Raw genomic sequence first — 19,246 nt, 5'->3', positions numbered from 1 at the left:
CCATCAATACAGCATAAGTCTTCCTTTTTGCCTCTTGTGATTATCAACTGAGCAACTCACTTCAAAGAAAGAGAGGCAGAAAGAATCCTGAAGAACCACAGGACTCCCCATTAAGTTATACTACATACAATTATTTGCATAGATACACATGACTTTTGTGCTTCTCAAATCCTTTTCTTCAAGAACACCTTAGGATTACAGAGCCAACACTTCTGCTTTAAAAAAAAAAAAAAATTAGTAACTGTAGTCAGGGCAAGAAAAGGAAAACAGTATCTTTATTGTGTGTAGTTCTAACAAACATTCACTGTGTGCACATTCCAGCAGAAAGAGACAAAGATCTTTGTTCAAAATATGCTGAAATAAAATAGGTAAACAAACTCCATTATTGAATACACAAAAAGAATGTTAATATTACTCGTTCACAGTAGAGGGTGAAGTAAAAAAGAAAGAAGTCAAATAATCATCTTTCACTCAACTAGCACACATAGGATACAGGTACAGGAAAAGAACAGCTCCTAAAATTCATGAGTAAGATGCTAGATATTGGGTAGGTAACTCGGGTTCCCAGAACCTTCCTCTGAAATCACCCCCACAAATTCCAAACCAGGCCCTTTCAAAGAATAACAGCCAAATGTGAACTAAACTCCCCATTTGTTTTGTGATATTTGGCAACAGAATGAGATGGCTTAAAAAACAAACAAACAGACAAAAAACAAAAACAGATCTCTTATTGAGACAAGACATGTCTGAATCCACTTCTCCCAGGGAAGGAAGTAATGAACATTAATGTTCTGCAGTTCAATCCCCTAAAATGGAATCTAACCAGATAATCCTGAGACGTGAAGCCTGAGACACTGTGAGTAATGATATGCCTAACCCATAGAACATTTCTCATTGCTCCACGCCGGAAGTACATGAATATAGACTCAACAATGCTCTTATCTCACGATGTGTGTGCATTTATGACAGCTGCTGAAAAAACTTTATAGGCTCAAATTATAGGTTCCCATGGATTTTTGTTTCTGCTTCAGGGGTCACATAAGAACTAAACACTATCAATTTTGTCCCCACCACTTTCTTGTCCTTACAAATGTGGAGTCATTTAGAAACCAAAACTGATTCCCGAGGGACAGGGACTAGGAAATTTTGGAGACCTGGCACTGATATCCCTATTTTGGTGGCACACGTTTTCCCTCCTCTCCTTTCATGACCTCCAGCCATTGTGTGTCTTCCCCAGGAATAAACAACCCAGCACCTCGGAGACCAGCTTTAGGGGGCACCCTCAGCCGGCAGGGACTGGCTCCACTTGTTCTCCAGAGGGGTTTACATGACTTACCAATGTGGAGACTGTTTCGAGAATTTGAGTCTACCTCTAAAAACAAGGCTTTCTTGATGGGTTTGGCTAACATACTCTATTGTTTAGAAAAACCTGTGCAAATTCCCACACTAGCTCTACCTTTTGCCTGCCTGTTGATGTAGGCAGCAGAGTAACAGTAAATGGACCCAAAAGTGGTTTTTATAGTACAAAGTGACATCACATTAGCAGTAGATCAAAAGCAGCTCTGGTTGGATGGATTTCATGGATGGTAGAGACAAGTCTAAAAATCTTTTCCTCTGGCTCTGAGTAAAAACAAGTCCAGATATAAACAGGAAAAGACAACCAATATGAAAGAGAAAAACATACCTTTTGTGTTGGTGTTCACCCTAAAAATATCCAAAATAACCACGCCAACTTTACCTAAGACTGTCACTCTTTAACATTTCTTATAAGCCAGATGTTTTTCATTTAATTTTGTAGACTGCCAACATACTCTTAATTGATCCAAGTTATCTGCTGGCTTAGCTTCAGCCTAAATGTTCCCCTTCCAGTTCCTCAATACTCCTTTGTTCTTTATTTCTACCCCAATGTGGCCCATGTAATCATGCAGCTTAATTATTACAGCAATTAGATACCAATTCATATTCAAGGCAACCCTTCCACATGCCTTCAAATGGGAGGAGCACCAACAGTCATACCACTTCTGTTCCGTAATAACCAAAGGTTTTTTTCAATAAATTGTCTAAAAGTGGCATCTTATACAAAGTTCGTAAAGATAAAAGTTTGACTATTCCTGTATTCCTGACGTATAGAAGTCTCTCAAAAATCCCCTGAAATGTCTCCATAATATCATATCCAAGGGTGCAAATACAAGGTGAATATTATTTTTATGAATTCTGAATACACTCAACTGCAGTTGATGGGTTGAGCCTTTTTCTGGTTTGCATGGGCAGACACTGCTTTGCAGGCCACATTCCTGTCCGTGGCAAGCTGTGAGCAGGGAGGAGACAGCAGGGTTCATGGTCCTTCTGAAACCAAGCTGCTCCTTGCTACATAGGACAATGGCCCAGAAGCAGACTGGTAATCCTTAAAAAATCGGAAGAAAAATCACCACAAACAGCTGCTGGCAGAAAACAGCCAGTGTACTGTGTCTTCAGGTGTTTCCACGGGGGAAAAAAAAGTTAAGTCAAATAAGCCAGAGAAATTCCTGAACCAAGAAGAAACACTAACAAAATTCTAAATAATGACCTACTCTTCAATGAAACACTCATCCAAGGGATAAAACTACTAGCTGTTGTTGTTGTTTTTTATTTTTTCCTCAATGGAAAAACAACAAAACCACAAATTAGAGCCATGAAGGTAAAATAGAGATGAAATGGAAAGCATTCTTTTGTCATGAAGTCCCCATTTCGAATGCCACTGTTCTATGGAACTTATGTTACTGGGGCCAACAAACAGAAGATCAAATATTGGATCTTTGAGCAAGCTGGAATCTCTTAATTTTATAAAACAGGGAATGAAAAAATTTATTATTCAATACATTTAAAAGCAGCAAAAATCCCTGGTGAAGTTCCACAGTTATAATTATAATTTTGTATTTTACCAATAAAAGGTGGTTAGTTGGGGGGGAAAGAAAAGAAAAAAAGATGGCTAGAAACTGGTGTCAAACCGAAGTAAAGAATGAAGCCTTTGAAAAAAAAAAAATGAAGTCTTTGGTGCTTTTCCTAAACTCTTGTCCTAAAGTAGTGTTTTCAGTATTTTCCAGAAGAAGACTATGAAATCACCCTATCACCCCAATTCATCCCTTCCCTCGCCTCTTTCTCTCCACTCCCAAGAAATACAACAGAAGCACAGTTCTGTCCAGCACCACTCGGTGGACTTGGGGGTGGGGGTGGTGGTTGGTGGCAAGAGTTACCTGCTACGGTAGGTCAGGAGGGAGGAAAGGATTTCATGGTTCTTCCTGGTTTTAATAAATATAAATAAGGAACAAGATCATTTGGCAGTTGTGTTTTATGCCATAGGTGTGCAACAACTTTACTTCATCAATTAAATCTCTTATAAATAATAGATTCAAGTCAGAACAAAAAACATACATACATATATATACATATAACATATATATATGTATACATATATATGTTTTTTTTTTACTTCAAAGAAAAATGGAAAAAGAAAAGCTTCAAAACCAGAGTGTGTTGCCCTGTTAAGAATGTCTAACGTGCATTCAAAATATTGGAAACCAGGCATTTTTATCAAAGAACAATGTCCCAAGGACATGTGGATTGTAATTACAAAACCAAGTCTGGAAAGGTGAAGGGGGCTGGCGGAGGCCAGCGGAGAGAAGGGCCACTGGCACGGACACAGGACAACGAGCAGGTGCTTTGGGAGTAAGGCTCTGGGAGATGAAGGACACTGGCCCCAGGTCTGGGGTGGATGTCTGGCCAACCATCTGGGTTCCGAGGGGGAAGCACACACACCCGGCAGGATTCGAGAAGAGGGCATCGCTTGGCCTCCAAACAAGTCTCTAGCTCGCACTCCCAATGGATATGTTTTCCGACTTCCACGCGGTCTCCTCAGGAGGATTTGCTCTCCGATGTGTAGTAACGATACAGGAAACCTAAGACAATAGCGCCTACGATGGGCAAAATCCAGTATGTCCAGCAACTAGAAGTGAGGGGAAAGCAATGACGCCATGAACACCTGATGCCAAATATTTGCTATCTTTCAACATCCACATTTTAATATTTTCATGAGCAAAGAATCTCAATTTACTTTGGGAAATTTAACTACTTTTTTTTTTCTTCTTCCAAGATTTTATTTAAATTCTAGTTAGTTAACATATATGTAATACCGATTTCAGGAGTATTGTAAATATAGTACGATTCATCACTAACATAAAACACCCAGTGCTCATCACAAGTGCCCTCCTTAATCCCCATCACTCATTCAGACCATTCCCCCACCCACCTCCATCCATCAACCCACAGTTTGTTCTCTATCATTAAGAGTCTCTTATGGTTTGCTTCTCTGTTTTTATCTTATTTAATTTTTCCTTCCTTTCCCTATGCTCATGTTTTGTTTTTAAAATTCCACATATGAGAGAAATCATATGGTATGTGTCTTTCTCTGAAGCTTAACTGCTTTTATCGTCCAAGTAGTGGGGAAAAAATAAAAATTTACATTGGCATGACAATATTAAACAATTTTTAAAAGATAAAAACCAAATGTGTAGTATGATACTAAAAACATATACCCCTATACACGCCTCTATGTGTGTTTTTACGAAGACACATAGCAGTTATTTCTTGGTTGAGATAAGGGATGGGTTAAATTTTTCTTCTTTGGGGGCACCTAAGTAGCTCAGTCAGCTAAGCATCTGACTCTTGGTGGGCTCAGATCTCACACTTTGTGAGATCGAGTCCTACATCAGGCTCTATGCTGACAGTGCAAAGCCTGCTTGGGATTCTCCTTCTCTCTCTCTGTCTCTGTCTCTCTCTCTCTCTGCCCCTCCTCTGCTCGCGCTCTCTCTCTTTCTCAAAATAAATAAATAAAAACTTTTAAAAAATCTTTTTTGTATTTTTTTACATATTCTACAATTAGCGCTTTTAAACAGGGAAAAAGCCACCATTCTATGTATGTAAGTATAAATTTATAAGTAATACCATCTAATACAACTATTGGCAAAGTTCTATCCGTCTCATCTGTATTTTCTACATTTAATCCTGATGACAGCCTTATGAAATAGATACTATTACTCCCATTGGATATGTAGGAAATAACAAGCTTTGCACCCAAAACCATGAAGCAAAGTTAGTGATGGATTCCTGATTCCAATCAATGCACTTAATCTTTAGGTAAGTCTGGACACTAATAAAGATACACTCCCACACTGAACATACTGAAAACTTAAATGACAGTTGGCTTGAGAAGGCCTGTAAGAGACTTTTCTTAGGATTTCAGGACAGTTGTCACTCTTAAAATAATTCTTCTCTAATACAGCTTACTGACACTCTTAGTTTTAAGGTGTAATTCTTCCATGATCCAAATGACCTACATGCCCTTCTACTAAGACATATGCAGCCTTGGTATTAAAAGGTTTTTAAGTCAATAAAACCAGCTGAGGTTCAATAATAAAATGCCTTCTCCTTGCCTAAACTTGCCTAGAGCTTTGTACACTTCAGTATGGCAGAGAGCTGCTCCAGAGAAGTTTAGAATGTCAGCCAAGTAGCTTTGCGTAGAAACAGAAAAGCGAGCAAGCTGGCATGTACACCACTATATGGCACATGGGAACTGTGAAGTCCTGTCCCCATAAAGGTAATCAATTCAGATAGCTTGGAGAACAACCACAGTTTCAAAGTAGGGTCCTTGAGAAAACAATGAAGAGACATTCCTCAGTACAAAGGCTGAGAATGGCTGACCACCAATCCCCATATGATCCTTTCTAATACTTAACTGTCACCGGCATAGAGGCAGAAGAAATGGATTTATGCTGAACCGAAAGAGTTCAACATTAACGTCTTAGCCGTAAGACAGAACTCTCTTCTGGAGACTCGTTCAGGTTACTGCATGTAGTTGTGACTCATTTCTTTTTATTACTCTGTAGTATTCCACTTTATAATACACCAGAATGGATTCATTCACTTTATTAAGGAATGGTTATTTGGGTTGCTTCCAGTATACTTTTAACTTGAATAATGAATGCCCTTATGAACATTCTAGTATGTGTTTCCTGGTTTACTTGTGCACACATTTCTCTCGAGTATATCCTTAGATATGGAATTGCTGGGTCAAAAGCTATTCATATTGGCAAATTTACTAGATAATGCCAAATTCTTTTCCAAAGTAACTCTACCCATGTACACTCTCCTAAGAGGGTTTAAGAACTTGGTGATCCACTTCCTCAACAGCTCCTCTTATTTGTAGAATTCTCAATTTTTGCCAATCTGGTAGCTGTGAAATATACCTTATGATTTTAATTTGTATCTGATAACAAGTGATATTAAACCTTTTTTTGTTCATGTATCTATATTTGTTTCCTCTTCTGTAAGGTGCTTGTTTAAGCATTTTTCTGATATCCTACTACATTATTTTTTAATTGATTTGTAGGAATTCCTTATGCATTCTGCATAATAATTCTTAATGCGTGCTGTGTGTAGCCCAAGTCTATTGCAAGTTTATGGCTTGTGTTTTCAAATTCTTTACAGAAAGTAGTTGGGTAAGCATAAGACCTTAATATTAAAGAAAATAAATTTACTAAGAGCTTCCTTTAAGTTTAAATTTTTTACATTCTTTGTCCATCACCTCAAATATAAAAAAGAAGCAATACTTTTACGGGGGAAAAACCACATTTTCTCCCTCTCTCTGAAATGCTTTAAGTGGGCGCTCAGAAAGATGAAACAGATCTATATAATCTCTATAAAGATTTTTTTACAAGCCAAGGATTCCAGAGTCATTTCAAGTGCATTTAAGGGATGGCAAATGCATACCTTTCAGAGCTCATACTATTATATTACTAAAATGACCACAAGGGATATTCCTAAGTAAACCTTTGAAAGAAACCAAATTCCTGAATACGCATGCAATACATAATTTTTTTTCTTCTATAACATGCAATCATAGCACCCACCTTACAGAGCAGTTGTGGGGATTAAATGTGATTAAGTTTCAAGTGGAAGTTGCGTAGCTGGGCTGAGTGGCACAGACCGTTGGCATGTCTTAACAGCAGTTACTTGTCCTTGCACATTGGCCTCTCACCGAATACGATCCCAGTTTATGTCACAACATGATTTAAAAATTACTCAAGGCACAAACTTTTGAGATTACTCAAAATGACTGAAACTGTACAAATTAATTTTGCTAAGGGTAAGGAGCTACTGAATTTGCAGTAATTTTGGCCAAAAAATAATTAGTTGTTAACTGTCCTCTTTTTCTTAATTGAAATATAGTTAACATGTACTTGAAACAGAGTTACATGCTATTACATTAGTTTCTGATGTACAATACAGTGACTCAACCAGTCTATACTTCCATGATGCTCACCACAGTGTGGCTGCCCTCTGTTACCATACAAGGCTTTCGTAACACCTCTGGACTCTCTTCCTTGTACTGCAGGTACCTTTTATTCCCAAGTCAAACTGTACTCCTAAATTATCTTATACATGTATATTTATGGAAGAACCTCTGGCCAGACATTGTGATGAGCATAAGGAAGTCCACTGAATGTATACTAACCTTTTGCACGTGGGATCTTTCGAAGGTTCCTGAAGAAGACACATATTCAAAAATTTCAAACAAAAAGAAAGATTAATACAGTATGCAAATCTTCTTGAATATCCATACACAGAACTTCATCTTTTATGCAATTTGACATTTACAAATCTAATGCGATGGGAGCACCAAGAATGCTATTTCTGGTAACATACTGGTCCTCTCTAAGTGAAGAATAACTAATGAAAGCATGGAGAAATGGCCTAAATGTTTTTAGATATTAAAAAAAAAAAAAAGCTACTGATACTAACTATACTGAAAGGGACTAATTGCAGTCACAATGATATGCCTAGTTCAGCTGGGCTTGCCACTGGCAGTAGCTAGAATCACATTTTCTGAACACATTTTAAAAAAATACAAACTCTTGTGACAAATAGGTCAACTGTGAAATGTTCTAGAGCAAGCCGATGATTGCTCTGTGGCTTACAGAAATGAACTGGTTTACTCTATGAAATCATATTAATTACGACTACAGACCTTAGGGCTTATTCAACAATGAAATGGGAAGAATGGAATTAAGGAGATGGAAATGCCAAAATAATCTTAAAAACAAAATTTTGGCAATAAAAGTGAAGTACTGACACATGCTTCAACAGGATAAACCTAGAAAACATTATATGCTAAGTGAAAGAAGCTGGATATAAAATATAACATATTGGAGCACCTGGGTAGCTAAGCTGGTTAAGAGTCTAACACCTTAGGTCTTGATCTCGGGGTTGTGAGTTCAAGCCCCTCACTGGGCACACTCAGCATGGAGCCTACTTAAAAAATAAAACAAACGGGGCACCTGGGTGGCTCAGTTGGTTAAGCATCCGACTTCAGCTCAGGTCATGATCTCGTGGTTTGTGGGTTCAAGCCCTGTGTTGCACTCTGTGCTGATGGCTCAGAGCCTGCAGCCTGCTTCAGATTCTGGGTCTCCCTCCCTCTCTGCCCCTCCCCCACTCACACCTGTCTCACTCTCTCCAAAACAAACAAACATTAAAAATAAATAAAACAAAAACCACACAACATATTATATAAAGACTACATAAGAGTATTTATATGAAAGCCTCAGCATAGGCAAATCTAGGGGCAGAAAGTAGATCTGTAGTTTCCTAGAGCTGGGGGGAAGAGGAGTTAAAGGGAAATGGAAATGACTGATAATGGGCATGGGGTTTCTTTTGGGAGTGATGAACATTTTCCAAAATTACTGTAATTATGGTTACATAGCTCTGTGAACATACTAAAAACCCAACTTGTACATCTTAAATAGGTGAACCGGATGGTACATTAATTATATCTTTTAAAGGTGTTATTAAGTTACTTTCATTTAAATAAACATCAAATGAAGTTACTGATTCCATTAATTAGCTGTATATACAACAGGCCTGCTAACTTACTGCCAGAGGACAGACCCATCTGCATAGGTCACTGCTGCCCAAGATATCCTTTTTGCCAATATGTACAAGTATGCTAGGGTATGAACACAGAATATTAACTGTGTTTAACCACAATTTTCAGTAATTTCCAAGAATTTCCAAAAACCCTACATACTGGCCTAGATACTTTAGAGCAGACCAGGAAATGTATTTTAGCTTCATGTATCCAAAACACTGCCATGCAAATGAATACATGCCCCAAACCCGAAAGAAATTAGCCTACAGGCAAGTTAAACTTCTAATAAAAAGTGTCAGATAAACTACGTTAATATACTACTACACTTCTTTGAGAACTTGACGATTATCATTATCTGGGACATTTCTACTAGAATATCATGAATCAGGTTAAGTAAAACATGTTACAAGTCAATCTTTGAGAAAATTCAACAAATGTCTTACAGATTTGGAAGGAAGCGATTTCAGTAGTAATGGGAGAGTGTGTACTAGATTCATTTACAATGTTGCCTTTTAAAAGATTCCATTACAGTAGCCATGAAATAACTGAATTCCATGAGAAAAATGTCCATGGTCTTTTATGCTTTATCCACATACATACAATGATTTGCAGAACAAAAATATATGGTTAGTATTTAAAAAAAAACAAACCTGGGACCATATCAAATGTTCTTACAGGAGAGCATTATGGAGAAATGTACCTGTTACGTTCAATCTGTCATCATAGTAAAAGCCATATAGTTCACATAAATGGATTCTCTAAATTTCAAACCTCTAGGATCTTTTACAACTAAAGCCTGGCATGTATGCTAAGCGGAGTGAGTCTCAAACACTTAGTGCAGGAATCAACTGAGAAAAGAAAGAGGGAAAGGCCAGAGAGAAGGAAGACCATAACATGCCCCTACTGTAACAGTTTCTAATAAGCAATAAGAAACTTTAAACATACTTTTTGTTTTTTAAACTAAGTACCTCAACTCCTGTTTTAAGATCATTCCATCCCTGGAGGCAAAAAGACCAACATCCCTACCACTGGAGGAAAGCGAAGAGAAAGAAGTGTACCTTCTCTTTGGGATTCTGACAGCCAAGTAAATGTCAAACTGCAGTGACTCCGCTTTTAATCAACTACAATGAAAGAGCTGTTTAAGGCACTGCTCTTAGAAGCCAAGTACCTCAGCCAAGTTTGGAAAGAAGCCAAGTAAGTTATTTTTAATTTAACAAAATTAAGAAAAGGTTCTGTTAACACAAAACCTTCCTTCACCCTCATGTCACCATTCTCTCATGCTGTTTCCCAATTCCCATTTCTACTCCAAAGCTTGGTGCTAAATCTAACGGATGCTTAAATGAGATCCCCACGGTTTATGATGGACTTTAACTTCTTCCTTTGTGTGTTCAGGCATATCTGGCTGGTTATGTTCTTGCCCACATTTTAAATTACATGCAAGATTCTTGGTCAGGAGAACAGGGACTGCTCAGTCTTTGGCATGGAAAGCTATAATTGCAATACTCTGTGATTTTAGTTGTAAAAGAGTAGATCGAATCCAGAGCTCTTCTACCAAAAGCCTTACCAAGTTATTAATATGCATGTTTCTGGAATACACTTCCAAACCACTAAATTATTTTAAGTCTACTCTGATTTTAGTTCAAATTAACAGAAAAGAACTGTTTAAATAAACTGGTTCCTAAATGTCAAGGTTCATTAAGGCTTTAATCCCATAAACAAACAAACTAACTAAACAAAGACTCTGTAGGATAAAAGGGAATTATTTCATGATATGTGAGTGGCCTTTTAATAAAGCTGCTCATAACTGAAATTGTCTACTGCCTTCAAGTTCAATGGTAAATCAGTTTCCTCATTGAATGAATGGCTTGGGGTGCCTGGGTGGCTCCGCTGGCTAAGTGGCTGACTTCGGCTCAGGTCACGATCTCATGGTTCATGAGTTCGAGCCCCGCATCAGACTCTGTGTTGACAGCTCAGAGCCTGGAGCCTACTTCGGATTCTGTGTCTCCCTCTCTCTCTGACCTTCCCCCACTCATGCTCTGTTTCTCTCTGTCTCAATAAAACATAAAAATTTTTAAATAAATAAATAAAATGAAAGGCTTGGACCAGATAAATTTTCATTTTAAAGCCATATTTAATTGACTTAACACAATTTTCTGACCCCAAGGGTATTTTAGCAAAATCTACAATAGCAGAAGAAGGGTGATGGGCATGGAGGAGGGCATTTGTTGGGATGAGCACTGGGTGTTATATGGAAATCAACCTGACAATAAACTATGAAAGAAAAAAATATTGCAGAAGAAAAAAAAAAAACTACACTAGCAGCCTTCTAAAGGTTAGAGAGAAGGAGGGGGGCCTGGTTGGCTCAGTCGGTTAAGCATCCAATTTTGGTTCAGGTCATGATCTCGCGGTTGGTGGGTTCAAGCCCCACATCAGATTCTGTGCTGGCAGCTCAGAACCTGGAGCCTGCTTCGGATTCTGTGTCTCCCTCTCTCTCTGCTCCTCCCCGGCTCATTTTCTGTCTCTCTCTGTCTCAAAAATAAATAAACGATGAAAAAAAATTTTTTTTAATAAAAAATTAAAAAAAAATAAAGGTTAGAGAGAAGGAAACACTATTCTCCCATGTCTGGAAAGACTGACAGAACATGGCCCACATGTAGACTTTTCTTACCTTATACCAGGTATATACATTCTTCTAGACTCTCTTCCAAGAGACACTGTGCCCTAAGTATGGACTCTTTTTGATATGGTTAAGAGAATGACTAAGAAATGTCATAATTGGCAAATATGCGGGAAAGGATTTATTTGGGGGTCAGTGGGCGTGGTTTTACTATGAAAACTATTCATGAAACAAGAGACAACAAATGCTTAAGGAGCATAAGCACTGTCACCAAACATAAACATTGGAAAAAATATTAGGATTAGGATGCATTAAAAGACAGAGATAGGGCATTTATAAAATGTACCTTCAACCTTAATAGTTCATATTTAGACTTTAAATAGAAGGGAAATCTATTGCAAGGTATATAAGGAGCTTGTTTTAATTCCTAAACTGGATGCTTACTATTCCAAGAGGATTCCAAATATTTAAAATTGGAAAAAGTGGATTTTAAGCCACGTGGCACCTTTGGTAAAACTAATGAGTATTTGGGCGGTTGAATACAGCTTTTTAATTAGAACACTGTGATAGCTATGTAGCCAGCAACTTATGAAAAATAATTTTGGAACTTTTGGCCACAATATGAATTTTAGGGTTTGTTTCTTAAAACCCAAAAAGTTTACTGAAATACAGGATTTCAACATTTTATAGTCCCTCCGATGGCCACGTGTGGATCTTGAGGACAGCCTTCTCAAGAAGCTCCAATGTATTAACAATTATGGTCTTGGAAAGTATGTGCCATCCCTAGAGGCAGTCCAGTCAAGTAAAAAAAATATTTTCCTGCATACAAGGGCAAGATTCAAAGATGAAAAACACCCTTTAGACAAATTTCTGTAAGACTCTCTCAAGAACCCAGTCTGATAACACAGATAAGACCTTCATAGAGTAATTTCTACTGGGACCAAAGAAGTGGAAAACTTGTTATAACACTAGAGGGCTGATGTGAAAAAGATGTTACCTTGTCCTCCTAACACCTTCTCTTGCAAAGCTACACGTTATTTCTAAATAAAGTGTCATGAAGAGAAGACATTAATCCTAGAGATGCCTCACCAATGGGTATTTTTGCCTTTCAAGAGGGACTTTGCCATTACATTCTATGCTTTATTTCAAAATAATATGTTACAAAAAAGAAATGTTAGACAAAATCGGAACAATGAAACAACCATACAAAATTATTTGGTAAAGAGCAATCACTACTCATCTAAAGGGCATTTGCATAACCATTCCAAACTTTAACAAACTAGGTTGTAGGTATGACAGGAATATTAAACAATTCTTACAAGGAAATTTTTGGTATGATGCAACCAAGTAACTACATTACATAATTATAAACAATGTATTCTTTTTCAGATTCTCCTCTATAAAAGAGAACATAAACTGAATGCTATATGCAAGTAATAGAAACCTGCTGTGTAACAAACGTCAGTAGCATCAGGAAGAAAAAAATATATTTGCCTTTAAATGCAACTTAATAGATTGCTTGTAACATAAAAGTTAAACTTCCCAAGTTAAAAAATGAAGTTCTAGGGCGCCTGGGTGGCTCAGTTGGTTAAGTGTCCAACTTCAGCTCAGGTCATGATCTCATGGTTTGTGGGTTCGAGCCCTGCGTTGGGCTCTGTGCTGCCAGCTCAGAGCCTGAAGCCTGCTTCGGATTCTGTGTCTCCCTCTCTCTCTGCCCTTACCCCGCTAGTGTTCTGTCTCTCTGTTTCTCAAAAATGAATAAAAATGTTTAAAAAAATGAAGTTTAAATAACACAGTAAGCCTTTATGGAGACAATATTATTTGTTTAAAAAAATCCATCAAATCCTGTTACAGCAAATGCCATCTTATTAAAATTTTTGTCCATGGAATCCCAATAAGAAAAAATCAATGACAATAAACTTTTTATTTTTAAAGGAAGGAATGATTTGGTCTGCCTATCAACTGATCAATCAATGGATGGATCAGTCTGTCCATCCATTTATACTTATGAATGCATTGAGTCTCTTTGGAAGAGTAAACAAGAAAATGGTAGCTGGCTACCTCTGGGGAAGCGATATGGGAGACTGAGAGCTGGATATGGGAGTCACTTTTTATATATACATACATAACGTATATGTAAAAAGTATACCTTTTTGCACTATTTCAATTTTTTACTATGTACCATCATGTACCACCCATTCAACAATTTAAAAGGAAAATGGTCTGGGTATTGAATCTATTTACTTCAGTGATATTTCAAGCAGCTGAACTGTCACCCAGATAACATCTATTGAATACATGAAGGAAACGGTACTGACTTCTTTTGTCAGGTTAGCATTCATGTGTACCTCATCTCCTGAACTGGTGGCAGATCAAAGAGCTAACCCACCAGTGAACACATAATCCAAAGAGAGATGTGACCAACCACAGATGTGCCTCAGTTACTTGCAGCGCAGGAGACAGGCAGGCCAGACGGCATAGAAAACTCAATGCGCTTCTAAGGTGAGTTTCCATAACCCAAAGCAGACCACACAACGTTGATTCAAGGAGAACTAGAAGATGGATGGGTTGTAGCATGGGGGCTAATCCAGGGAGGAAGAGATTCACAGAGACAGAAAGGTTTTTAAGTCTGGTTTGTTATCTGAAGGCTGAAGCAGGGGAGAAAAACATCTGTTGCCAGATGTGTAGATTTTAAGCTTTTACATTTTAGTGTTGCACCATTTCAGGGCCGTGGACCTCTGGCATTATCAATGTAACAAGGAAACAATGGTAAGCATCAATTATTTACCTATGTTGTAGCAAAAGCGGTATGCAAGGCACTTTCCAAAAAACTGAAGAGAAAGATTCCTGATTTAGATTCTGTAACAGTACATTCTGGGTGGCTCTTTTTTTTTAAATTTTGCTGAGGGGGAGGTTGGAGGTGGTAGTTTCAGGCAGGAAAGAGATGGGAGGCTTTCAGGGGAGAAGAGAAATAGAAAAATGAAGGAAAGGAAAAGAAAGAGAAAGGAAATGAAACCTTCGTCTCCTAAGGGAGAAGTCACCTTTTAATTAGGCTTTAAAAAAAAGATCACTTCTTTGTAGAGGTTCAGGAACCCTTAACCAAAAGAAAGGATTAATGAAATGAATTGTACAACCTTTTCTTCATGGTGAGTGCAGAAAAATTAAGAAATGAGACACCTACATCTTAGACAGAGAAGTGCCTATTTAAAGTCTCCGTACGAAATAAATCTGAGGGCCTAGGAATGTCTTTCTGGAACTGAAATCAGGTTGGACTGTAGCTCTATAAAAAAATCTATGTGTGGTCTTGCAATTTTCCCCAAAGGTTTTTCCTTGCTTGATCTGCCTAAAGCACAGCAGTTGTGACTGAAAAAACTCAATAACCAACTCTCTACTTAATGGAGACTGTCCTTTGGGTACAACAGACATAACGAAAAACAGAGCTTTGAAAATACTGCCTTTAGTCACTGTTTATACGAGGCAGGGGCCAAACTACATTTGGAAACTTCTAAATTATTATAGAATTCAGTGAGCTGAAAGGATTTCTTTTTCTGTGTTTCTTACCAAAAAGTCCACAGCTCAACAGTTTTAATTTAGCTGAGACATCTCTAATTAATTCTTTGGCCTACACAAGGTAGACAGTGCTTTCTAGAAAAGAAAATTCAAGTTCCCAAAGTTTTCAAATGAAAAGATGGGCATATCTTTAGGCAAGAAGTCTGGTGCCTGGCTACCTGGTTACTTTAAGTGCCAACTCCCAAGTCCCACCCTTAGAGATTATGTATCAGTAGTAGCGGGAGCCCAGGAAATAGACATTTCAGAAACATGCCCAGGGACTCAAATACAGATGGCCCAAGGGACAGAATATGAAAAACACCACTCTCAACTGGGAAGAATGGTCCTCATCACATACTGAACTACCAAGGAAGAAAAACAGCAACAAGAAGCAATTTGGAGACTTTCAGACATTGTATACAAAATTTTTTCTATTTTTTTAATAAAGGGTGTGCTTATGACTCTTGTGTGAATGTGGGTGATGGCTCCTAGATACATGGTGCATTTCTTACCCAAATGGGAATATCTCTTGAATTAAATGTTTACTGTACTTGAGACCAATGTTTTCCAGACATGTTCAAGATACTCAGCAAGGCCACATGTAGCTCCAACTTTACCTTCATTATGAAGGAAAGACAAACCGACCACCAGTGCTCACATGGCATTTAAAAACCATTTTCATCCCCCTTCATAAGCAACTCAACAGTTCCGAGTGGCAGCGTGCAGCAAGACTGAAGAGTCAATTTCCACAAACACTCTGGATCGCAGAGCAACAGATGGCAGACACTGTCAAGCAGTCTCTTGAGGTGAAAGAATTCTTGTGTCTAGGCCAACTTTAACTGCTGTATCAAACGTGTTCAGAAATTCCAGCTCAGGGAGGAAAGGGAAGCAAAAAGCTAGCAAGAGGAAAGGTGGGAGGGGCGCTGCCTCCATGATGTTCTACGCAGCAACTAAACTGCTGTCCCTTTAAGTGGGAGGGTGCTGGACAGAAGTCCATAAATGTGTGACGCCGCCGTCAAGGAAATGAACAGCCCTGCTTGTGGAAAGCAACATGCCTTCCAGGTTTGTTGCTGGTAGGTTATGCAGTGCACATTAAGGTTTTCAACTATTTAATCTTTTGTTTTTGCTGCATCCCTGAGTAAATGAAATGGGTATAGGCCTATTTGAGCCTGTATGATACAAGGATTAAATCTGGATAATAGAGGCACAAAGGCCCATTCTAGTAATTACTCCAGTCTAACTCCTTCAAAGGCTTTTAAGTGAAAATCAGTGTTCCAGTGATTTTCCCAACAAAGAATTATTCTCACCTGTAGTATGTAATGTAAGAATAAGAAATACTTTTCTACAACTGAACCCATAAACTAATTCTTTCAAAACCATACAGGGCATGGCTTTAGAATTTTTCTTTTCTTTTCTTTTTTTTTTTTTTAAAGCAAATACAAGCATGAACAAAATGTTTCCTACTGGTCAAGACTCAGCTATTCTTTTTTCCTGAGATGGCACTGCGTCCAAATTCCTGAAAAATAGGTTTGCTTGGGAAAAAAGTGAACATTTCCCTTGTTAATTTTTTATAAAACCATTCTATTTGAGTGAACACTTGAAACACACAAGAGAAACAGATGATTTCTTCTTACCTTGCTACCACTTTCAGGTTTAAGGTCATTCTGTTAAAAAAGGATAACAAATAATATTTTAAGACATATCCAAAGGCGTATCTCACAACATGCTTGTCTCTACCCTTAGAACATGAAGACTACATTCCAGTAGTAGAGAATTCTGAGAGAATTCTGTGGAAGGGTTATTTGCCCCCACACCCCCAACTCTGAACCTACCAGGGTACCTTGTTTGAATGTTCATAGTTACCACCTTTAGCAAGAAATTTCCAAGAACAACCAAACCATTATTGTAGGTTGAGATGTTATGAATGGTATTACAAAAATCAATTTAAAAAAAAATCCAAAACCAGTTCTCTTAACTTTTCAGATCCTACACGTGTTGCTTTACATACAAGAAGCTGTATCTTAGCGCAATAGGCCAAATGGTTTGGGAAAATACATAGCCTGATGGCTGGGTTGAAGGACTTTCCTTTTATTAATTCATTCCCCCTCTTCCTGCTCTGTGGCTAGTCAGCAGCTTCCTCCCCGAGCTCAGTTGGTTCTTACCGGATGCACATCACCGATATAGTACTGCTTGAGCATTTCCCTGGCATCAGAGGAGTGGCCTACGTCTTCAAAACTTTCACTTGCATCTGCACCAGCTTGTTCCATTAGAACCTCTTCTCCCCCAGGATGCTACAAGGAAAAGATACTTGCTGAATGGAGGGCCATCAGAAAAGCAAGCTAATTGAAGTTACTTTCCCCTCTTTTCTTTTCTTCCCTTAATGGGAGTAATGGGACAAATCAACATTGAATGCCACCTGATAGGATGCAGTGGGACAAACACAACATAACTTCTGTGATATTCATACCAAAAGTATCTAAAACTGGTCTAATTGTGAGGAAACCTAGGATAATAGCAAATTGAGAGATAGTCTACAAAATGAGCTGCCTGTCTTCACTCAAAAAAAATAATAGTTCTGGACTGAAGGAGGCCAGCACGACAGCACAAGCAGGAACAACATGTACTCTCGGCTGGATTCTTTTTGCCAATATTATCCAGACGGCTGCAGAAACCCGGATGGAGACCCTGGTCAAAGGGAACATGGAATTCTTTATTCTATTCTTGCAACTTTCTGTACGTTTCAAATGGTTTCAAAACAAAAAGTTAAGAACGGCTAGGTGGCTCAGTCAGTTGAGCATCCGAATCTTGATTTCAGCTTAGGTTATGGAATTGAGCCCCAAGCTGGGCTCTGCAGCGAGCATGGAACCTACTTAAGATCTCGATCTCAATCTCTCTCTCTCTCTCTCTCTTTCTCTCTGTCTCTCCCCCACCTCCCATCTCTTCTCCCCTGCTCACATGCTCTCTCTCTCTCAAATAAACAATTGTTAAAAATTAAAATTATGGGGCACCAGGGTGGCTCAGTCAGTTAATCATCTGACTTCGGCTCAGGTCATGACCTCACAGTTCATGGGTTCGAGCCCCGCATCAGGCTCTGCGCTGACTGCCAGCTTAGAGCCTGGAGCCTGTTTCAGATTCTGTGTCTCCCTCTCTCTCTGACCCTCCCCTGCTCTCTCTCTCGCTCTCTCTCATAAATAAATAAAATATTTAAAAAAATTTAAAATTAAGTATTCTTTTAATTTTAAAAATAAAAAAACAAACAAATAATAAAAAGTTCAATAAGTGGCACCAAAATAACTGCCTCTATACCTAGGAGGTAGATTCTATACGTATTGTACTTCCAAGCTACATGATCCTGGACAAGTTACTAAGGAATTGAGATGTCTTTGTTTCCTTGTTTATAAAATGGAGATAATATGAGTAGGTATCTTAACTACTATTGTATAAATGAGATCAGGATATGAAGCACTTTGTACTCAGAAAGAAAAAGGTACAGTTTATATAATATGCTACCATCTGTGACTCTAAAAAACAGATACATATGTGTACATATATATAAAATCTCTCTGAAAACAGGGGCACCAGACTGGCTCAGTTTGTAGAAAGTGCAACTCTTGATCTCAGGGTTGTGAGCACCAGCCCCATGGTGGGTGTAGAGATTACTTCAAAATAAAAAAATATTAAAGAAAAAAGAAATCTCTCTGAAAACAATGAAAAGAACCTGGGAGCCAGGAGACAAGGTGGAAGGAAGACTTTTCACCGTACACTCTTGAAATTCTTCTACCAAATTAAGTACTACCTGTTGAGAACATTTTTAATATTACATTTAGCACAGTCCCTGACTTAAACATTCTCTAAACATTTACTTACAATGAGCAAATTTAGAATTTACATTATATGACATGTCTAAATTAGTACTTTTAAAATATCAAGTAATGTTTTTAAGTAGTTACTTTTATAACAACCTTTTAAGCAGGAAAAATATCATACTTATTTCTTAGCAGCTGGAGGTATTTCATGAAGTGGTTGAATTTATGAATTTCTGCACAGCTCTTCCTACAGTAACAAAGTCTTTTCACTTCCACCGATCTCTCACCACTTATACATAAATAAATAAATAAATA

The 19,246-nt window shown here is 38.0% G+C and overlaps 1 protein-coding gene across 2 annotated transcripts in view; it reads right to left on the bottom strand.

Annotated features, from left to right (window-relative positions):
- Positions 1-257: 257 nt before the first annotated feature.
- The window catches only part of CYB5B (cytochrome b5 type B), a 36,235-nt gene continuing 17,246 nt past the window's right edge, over positions 258-19,246 (bottom strand). Inside the window, exons 2-5 of one of the 2 annotated variants that reach the window (XM_077755678.1) lie at positions 17,288-17,416; positions 16,760-16,789; positions 7,550-7,578; positions 258-3,982 (exon numbers count right to left, since the gene is read on the bottom strand). In XM_077755678.1, coding sequence (XP_077611804.1) covers positions 3,892-3,982; positions 7,550-7,578; positions 16,760-16,789; positions 17,288-17,416 — 279 coding nt within the window. In that variant the 3' untranslated portion in view covers positions 258-3,891. Of the gene's footprint in view, positions 3,983-7,549; positions 7,579-11,169; positions 11,485-16,759; positions 16,790-17,287; positions 17,417-19,246 lie in introns of those variants that run through there. The other variant, XM_077755679.1, reaches the window with a different exon arrangement.

The sequence above is a fragment of the Crocuta crocuta genome, unplaced genomic scaffold (assembly GCF_008692635.1).
Source record: "Crocuta crocuta isolate KB4526 unplaced genomic scaffold, BGI_CrCroc_1.0 scaffold152, whole genome shotgun sequence".
Lineage (NCBI taxonomy): Eukaryota > Metazoa > Chordata > Mammalia > Carnivora > Hyaenidae > Crocuta > Crocuta crocuta.
Note: the sequence above shows the minus strand (reverse complement) of the source record. Positions and strands in the feature narration are given on the sequence as shown.